This window comes from Crassostrea angulata, chromosome 6, assembly GCF_025612915.1.
Source record: "Crassostrea angulata isolate pt1a10 chromosome 6, ASM2561291v2, whole genome shotgun sequence".
Classification (NCBI taxonomy): Eukaryota; Metazoa; Mollusca; class Bivalvia; order Ostreida; family Ostreidae; genus Magallana; species Magallana angulata.
Genome location: NC_069116.1, coordinates 58280725 through 58289584, shown reverse-complemented (window position 1 = coordinate 58289584; position 8860 = coordinate 58280725). Strand labels below are relative to the sequence as shown.

Below are 8860 nucleotides of genomic sequence, written 5' to 3'. Positions count from 1 at the left end.
AAGGGCTTCAATTTCATTGTTAATTTCTTCCCCTTCACTTTAATTCTTTACATGCTCCGACAAATGCTTAGGGGACTTCATGTTAATTAATTTCTTTATGTGTAAATTTAAATTAAAGTTCAACTCTTAAATTTTTCCATTTTCACAGATAAATACAGAGTGTTACACCGCGTTGCACCGTCGCACCGTGTTTGTTTTTTGCTAACAGAGAACAAGAGATAAAAGGCACCGACACTCCCAAGCTCAGCGTGGACTTTTAAACACGTCGGTCGGTGTTTTTGTCTGGATTCTCGTGACTATACTGTATTATCTCGTTCTTACGATTTATTTCCTCATATGTACGACTAAGTATCTCGTACTTACAACAGGTTATCTTGGACCTATGACATATTATTTCGTTAACGACATATCTTGTAATAATGACCTAGTATCTCGTTAAAACAACTTATTTGGTTATAACGACTTGTTAACTCGTACGTTCAGCATATAAGCTCGTACGTACGACATGATATCTCGTTATAACGACTTAGTTTCTCGTTAAATCGATTTAGTATCTCGTACGTACGACTAAGTTTATGTCGTTTGTACGACTAAGTTAATGTCATTTGTACGACATATTATTTCGTACCTACGACTGAATTGTCTCGTACGTACGACTTTTTATCTCATACGTACGACACATCATCTCGTACTTACGTCATATCATTTCGTATAAATGACCTAATATCTATTACGACGTAATATTTCTTACGTAAGATTTAGTTAAAATTTAGTTAAAATTTATTTTAACTTGCAGCAGTACGCTTTCTTAAGAAACAGGTTTAAATTTCAAATAATTAAAAATAAACTTAACACATATAATTTAAAACAATCATACAAAATACTGTATATAGGATTATTTTCGGCATGACGTTTGTCTGCTCTTCTACACTTGCAAACGCTTTTAGCCCGTCTTGAATTCACCAAGATATAGTTGGAAGTAGATATTCTTTTAAAATAACACAGTTAAAAAGCCAAAGCTTGAATTCGACAGCTGACAACGAGGGTGAACGGGGCGAAAATAAAACGAGGGCGAGTATTTGCCTGTATACAGTAATTTATTATCGAAATTAATGACTTCTTGTGTCATAAAATAGTCTGTTTGATTGACCCTAATGTTTGATTCACCTTTATATATATATATATATATATATATATATATATATATATATATATATATATATATATATATATATATATATATATATATATATATATATATATATATAAATTATTTTTTAATCTAACCAGAGTGTACATTGGTGGTTCAAAGGTCATATGCATAAAAATCATCGGGAGAAGAAGTAGCTTTGTCTCGCAACCAAAACCCTTAATAACAGCTGCAAACCTACTATGACTACTCCGTTTGTATCAAATGATAAACACAATTTCCAATGTGTTACAGTAGCCAGTGTGAATTTTATAAAACTGCCTCTTATCGACATTTTGACTAAAAATATCAAACCTGTAGATCTATACAGAAAGATATCTTCATGTAAAGATTTACTGCAAGGAAAGAGTAAACTTAGTTACGACCAACGTCAAGTTTGTTATATTACACCACCTGGCATTCCCGACTACAGCAGATTTGATGTCACGTTGCTTTACAAACTTATCAGACATTTATGTTCCTTACCGAGTCCAACTCAAGGGTGGGGAAAACCCCCACAAACCACTGATACTCGGATAAGTGATGACATCGAACGTCTTAGAATGTTTAGAAACAACTACTATGCACATGCCAAATCTGCGGCTATTCCTGATTCTGTGTTTGGAACTATTTGGATGGATTTAAACGATGTCATAACTAGAATTCAGACAAATCTTCCTGGGAGCATTGATTATCAAAAAGAACTGTTGGACATAAAAAGTTATAAATGTACAATCCAACATTTTGAGACGTGCAAAGTCCTTTTGGAAGCTTACCTGAAATTTCAGACCGATGATAAAGGTAAGTAACAAATCAAAACCTGTTCAGCTTAAAAATTACCATTCATGTGATGGGTCTGCACAACATGAAATTTTAAAAGCAGGTTTTGGGTAATGATATCGAAATATGTTAATCTGTTGTATTGAATGCTTTTAGATAAACGGCAGTGTGTTAATACACAATTCCAGATTACCTGCAATTGTAATTGAATTGATTACAGCAAAAATTGTCTCTATTTTTGTGCTTGTTTGAATTACTTTTAATTTCTCCACATAAAAAATTGTTTTATTGTTCATATAGACAATACTTGTACTATTATAAGCTTAAGGCGCTTAAAGAAAAAACCAACAGCAGCGATATCACCATGACATTCCGCTTAGTATGTCTCTCAGTATTTATTGGCCCGTGTGCATAATCAGTTGGGATATTATGTGTTTCCAACCTTTTTTGCAAAACTATTAATTTTTTCATATTCACTCTGAGCTGCTTGATGATTGGTTTTTATTTTGAGTCACCGTGAGAACTTTTTGTTTAGCTTTTATTTTTATACTTAAGCTTAAGGTGGAATTTCACACCTGGAAAAATCTCACTCAAATTAACAGGAATTTTTTTTATAATGAAAGATATAATGATAAATAAACTGTAAAAATGTCAAATAAGCGAAAAATTTGCAGTTTAGGGAAAAATGAATATCTTAAATAATTATTCCAGTATGTAACAACAAAAGCCCCTACGGGATTCGAACTCAAATGTACGGCTCACAAGTCCAACACTTTTTTTTATCTTTTATTACAAGTCCGACACTTTATCCACTCGGCTATGGAGTAAATTACATGTTTCAGTCCATAAAATCCTTTTGATGAAACGAAATGTCGTTTCGATCAGCGGTCAGCCATTTTGTGATGATGTTTTATTCCACCTTAAGTGTGATACAATACATTAACATCGAAATAAAAGTTCAACATTTTCAAAATGGTCTGAATAGATAAAGTTCCTAATTTTTAAGGGTACATTAAATTGTACTCTTAACTGTATGAAACAAATCAAAGCGCTGCAATTTTCATTCCGAAAATTATAACTGCTAAACAACTAACTACCAAAAAAAAAACAAAAATGATAAAGGACATTAATTTCTGTTCGTTATATTTTTGTTGGAAAAGCTGTTTGAAAACCATATTGTTGCAAGTGTTGTTGTCCTGAACAAAGATTGATTTTCTATATAATCTTTAGTAAAGACGGTTTTTCTTTATTAGATTAAATGATTATATTTCTCAAATTTACCACAAAGGTTACAGTAACATGCGACCGTATCAATAAAGCAGGTTTTTGCGAAATAATAAATTTCCTAAACTAACCTTCATATTGCTAAAATGTTCAATGGTAAATGTAAAATGATAACTATTATTTAAACATTTTCTTTCCTTTACATAAAATACTTCAACAGTTTTTTAGCTTCTTGTGTGTAGCACATATTGTTGTTCCCTTGGGGTACCCTTGTGATAAACATATGTTTATAGACAAAAGAAAATGTCTTTTAATTGCATTAAATTTCAAATATGACACTTGAAAGTTGACTACGAAATTGGGCAGGAATTTAGAAATATTCGGGTGTTCAGTGTTTGCAGGAATCAAAACTTGGGGTACGATTTTTGCCATTCAGATGCATGATCGAACGTATGAATTCATCTTTATTCATCGCACTATATATACATTTCGTGTATATTTCCCCTTATGTCTGCATTGGAAATCTGCGATGTTCATTTTCTATGAATACGCGCGGTATTCAATTTGTCTGCACCGCTTGGTGTGTCATAGGACCGACGACATCCAAAAATAAGCTTTCAATGCTTAATTTCTTCTTCAACATACTTAAAATATTCAGAAAATGTTTAAGTTTTGTTTATTTCAACTGCTAAAAATCAGCTTCTCTATATCATAAGGCTTATGCATTGCTAGATAGTATAAATTGTATCTTCTTGATATGTGCTTTTTCTACCAAGTTTTTGTTTTCAGATGAACCAGGTTTTTCAATAAAAGGTGAAGATAAAGTAATATGCGGAGGGATAGCACAAATTGAAGCAGAGGTGACAGGAATAGAGACTGCATGTAGGTCAATAACATGGCAGAAAAGGAAAGGTAAGGATTTCGAGGATATTAACACACGGGATGAGAAGTACAGTGGAAGTACCAACAAAATACTTGTCATACAATCTGTATGTAAAGAGGATGAAGGGGATTACCGGGCAATTCTATCTCTAGAATCAAACGAAAACGATCATGAAAAATCCAGAAATACAATTCGTCTGACTGTACTTGGAGGTAAGAGTTTAGAAAATATTGCATTGTAGACGACATGACCAAAAAGGTATTTATGAACTCCTGTTTATAATAAAGGTTTAACAAGTTTCACAAATTACAGAGCTCCCATGTTTAAACGATTTGAATGTTACAACCGGAGATGAAGAGGTTAAAATCCACTGCAGCTACGAAGTTTTAGAGCTGTCACCTAAAGTGCAGAGCATAGAATGGAGAAGAGATGGAAAACTACTGTATATGAAAAGCCAAAATTTTGTTGGAGGAAATGTTAAAGAATGCTGTTTTACAATCCCATCACCTTCCAAAGAAGATACTGGGAATTACTCCTGTACTTTAATAAGTGCTGTGGGATCTGTATCAAAAGATGTGACTATTGGTATTGTTTAAACAATATTTTAAAGAGGCATAGTCACAATTTTAGCTGACAATTTTGAATATATTTTATAGCTCACCGAGACGAAGTCAGGGGAAAGTTTATGCTTAATCCCGGCGTAGGCGTTGGACCTGGTTTTAGTTTTTAGAAAAGGTCCTGTATCTAAGTTATTACTTGTTCTTTATTCACCAAGCTTTAATGGATGGTGTTTTTGGACCTACTTGCAGACTTAAAAGTCTTGGGTGCTGATTCTGGGCCATGAATGCTACATGCTGGAGCAGGTTAAATTTTTTGGAGCAGATGCCACTTGATGACTTTATCTAAGTTACAACTGGTCCTAACTTCTCCAAACTTGCATGGATGGTGCATCTTAAGATACGTGTGCACTTGGCAGGCTGGAATGCTGGAGGTTTAGTATTTAAGAGCAGGTAAAAGTTTCTGGAGCAGGTGCACTTTGATGGCCATATGTTCCTATCTTCACCAAACTTGCATGGAAGAAACGTCTTATGATACCGATGCACCCCGAAGGCTTAGATGCTAGATCTGAGACATAACTTTCGGATGCAGAAGGAGGTTAAGGGTTTAGAGTAGGTCACATATTTATGTAAATTATATTACTTATTCAAACGTGATTTAACTATGTAAATGAGTCACAGAGGTATCTTCAGAAACGGAGAGTGATCTTGATAATCAAGATTCTAAGGCAGGTTTAAGATTTTAGAACAACTCAAAGTATTTTACGGTCTTAGAGCTGGTTACAAAATGAATTAATTGTATTCATACCTTGTCAAATTTAACCATTTTGTAATCTTATGGGTGTGTAGATAGTGATAGCTTCAGATACAGAACTTATTCTGGATTATCTCGATGTTTTGATTATCTTGATGCTGGAGAAGGTGTACGTTTTCTGAGTATTTAAGTGATGGTTTTAATGTTGCTGCTTTGACCACAGTTCATGTAACTTTGGATTTGAAACATACGGTTAGTTTTAGATATAGAGACTGATCTCCAATATCAACGATGCTAAGAAAACTTTGTCCTTCCTCTGTGGCAACGCACTTTGAATTTTTCTCTTCAAAGTGTGTTAAAAAGAAAAAAACAAAGCACTATGAAAAAAAAATTCAAAGTGCGTTAAATTTTGGACCAGGTCAACGCCATTTGAAAAACTTTAAAAATGCGTAAATATCGACAATAGCAACGCACTTTGGAAAAAAAATATTTTTTGCGATGACTTGGTCCAAAATTTAACGCACAAATATTTCAATGTGCGTAATTTTTCAAAGTGCGTTGTAACATCCCTCTCTCAAACTTACTGGACAGACGTGATTGTCAATAAATGATATATCATATGAATCTTATTCCCATGATATTGAATTTTTGCCTTTCCCTTCATTTTACCTCCTTTACCAGGTCCAGACATTTTCAAGTTGTAGGTTGGGTGCCGACAAAATGATATCTCATATGCTATTATATATATCATATATTTTGATATTGTATCATATAATATGATATTGTATTTTATGAAATAAAATGTAATATAATATTATTTAATACAATATTGTTCAATATTATTTGATATGATATTTTATTGTATTATATTGTATCATAAAATATGCTATTTGTATATTATACGGTATTATATTATATGATATTATAACATAAGAAAAGATACATTGTGTATAACATTATATCAAATTATATGATACAGTGTCATATACTAGATTATCAAATGATACAATGTCATATATACAATGGTGCATATATTTTATTATAGTACATAAACACTATGGTGTTATATTAAATAATACATTATTGTGTTAATAATACAATATCATATCATATCACATTATACATTACAATATGAAAAAAATATCATATAATGATTCACTATTGTATCATATTGTATCATATATTATATGATATCGTTTCAATATCATATATAATATGATATTATATATTGATACAATATCACGAGATATTATACAAAATCATATTAGATATCCCTTCTGGCAAGAAATATAAATCCTTTTATTTTTGTAATTTACATCGTACTGTTCACTTACAACTACATATATTATATTATCAGTCAAATATACTGTCATGTAATATTTCAAATTATAAGCATTACATTTGCTGCTACAAAAATAGTTTTTCATGTTGTAATAAAAAGCATTTTAGCAATGTCAAATTTTTTGCAGGTTTTCCACGTGCTCAAATTTCAGTAGATCATAAAGATATTCATGTTGGATCTGAGATAAAGATAATGTCTATTGATATATCAAATCCACCAGCTGACAAATTTGAGTGGCAGAAAAGCAAAGATGGGAAAGTTTTTGCCTCAATTGACATTACAAAACCAAAATATTTTGGTAGTAATCGTACTTCGAAACATCCCATACTTGTTATCCCAAAAGCTACCTTTGAGGACAAACTTTATTATCGGCTTGTTCTCTGGAATAAATTTGGAGAAGATGTCAGCAACACAGTGGATATAAATATAACAGGAAGTATGACCTAATTCTAAAACACGACTCTACTTTCAATCCTATTTTATCGATATAATTTGTTCCCTTATTACAGCGCTTAATATTGACGTTACATAACATCAAGTACATTTTGCGCTTTCCAGAGTGTATGATGACGTCATAATGAACTATGAAAAGTGCAATATTTACTTAATGTTATGTGACATCACAATGATGATTTAATGTATCCATGGTAATTACTCAAAACTCCTGAAGGTTAAAATGAAGCAAGTAGAGTTTTAAGGTGGGTCGGGGGTTTACTTTCGTCATCAAATTCTATACTCAATTTAGACAACTCGAGAGGCTGTTTTGTGCACTTTTGTTTATGACATCATAACAGAGACATCTCTGAGTTTCCCGCTTTACATTTTCTAACGTCAAATGCTTTTGGTTATAATTTAGTAATTCGATTTAGGTCTGTAGTGTAAATACTGTAGTAGTAATCCATACCTAGTCTTAGTTTTCATGTAAGAATCGTAAGTTAGAAATGCAGATTGGAAGCAATACATCATATTTACGTAGATTATTACCAAGAATTGGGGCGTTACTTTTTAACTCTATGTGAAACTGTACATAAAAGCTAAGTAACGACAGTCATGTAGTCTCCAACTTGAGAGAGAGACAGAGAGAGAGAGAGAGAGAGAGAGAGAGAGAGAGATCTATAAAATAGTTTAGGTCGGTAATAAAGTTTACAAGCGTTGATAGTAAGTATATCGTAATTATTTTGACCGAAAAAGGGAGGAGTAAAGGCCGGTAATTAAATTCTCAAAATTATTTGTAAAGATTTTGATAACGAAAATAAAAGTCCATATCTTACGGATATCATCCTTTTCCAGATTTAAGACTATTTGCATATATTTACATTAAAAAAACATTTCGACAAAAGAAAGTGGAAATGGGGAACCCACTTGAAAATTTTTACAACCCTTTCCTCTAAATTTTAGATATAAAAAATATTATGCTCTGCATTCTCTGATTAAGAATAAGAGGGCTAAAGTAGTCTTTTTCATTTAATACATTTAAGAGCACCTAAACAAATCTTTATAATTTAAAAAAAAGAACGTTTTTATAATACAAAAGCAAAATTAAGAATTATTGTTTTTTACAGGCCAATGCTATACGGGGGTACACGGGAGGCCTTATAACTTCGAATTCATAGTAAAGATAATTATGCTTATATTTAATCTCTGTATTATTTTCATATTCTCCAAAATTGCTTTTTCAGAAAAGTAAGCTACTAGTTTTAGCTTTAGAAGTCTAAATTTGATTTTTAGGTGATTGTTATCACTAAATAAGCGGAACAGGTTAAAAATAAATGACGTCGTACTCACGAAGTCAAATACGAAAAATATAACTAAAGCGTTCGGTTTTCATCGCTTCTTCAGAATCAATTCCTTGATAGCTAACGTGATTTGCAGTTTTATAAACTACATAGTGGCGTCGGAAGCAAATTGAAAGTGGCGGGGGGGGGGGGGGGGCTAACCTTATCATTATTCTTGACAAACAAACAAAAGGTCTTCGGTTAAGTTTTTGTATAACTTTGCAAAAAAAGGGGGAGGTTGCTAAGCCCCAGCCCCTCGTTCCGACGCTTATGCTATACAGTTATGTGTTTTCCTTCATAATTGTAACTTACATCTTTGACAAAATCTTATCAAAATTTTATATTATTTTTTGGAA

General features: G+C 32.2%; 1 protein-coding gene across 1 annotated transcript in view; it reads left to right on the top strand.

The window, feature by feature from the left end:
* The window catches only part of LOC128187813 (uncharacterized), a 43253-nt gene that overhangs the window by 12396 nt on the left and 21997 nt on the right, over window positions 1–8860 (top strand). Inside the window, exons 2-5 of the mRNA XM_052858421.1 lie at window positions 1291–1990; window positions 3983–4288; window positions 4389–4661; window positions 6857–7165. Coding sequence (XP_052714381.1) covers window positions 1393–1990; window positions 3983–4288; window positions 4389–4661; window positions 6857–7165 — 1486 coding nt within the window. The 5' untranslated portion in view covers window positions 1291–1392. The remainder of the gene's footprint in view (window positions 1–1290; window positions 1991–3982; window positions 4289–4388; window positions 4662–6856; window positions 7166–8860) is intronic.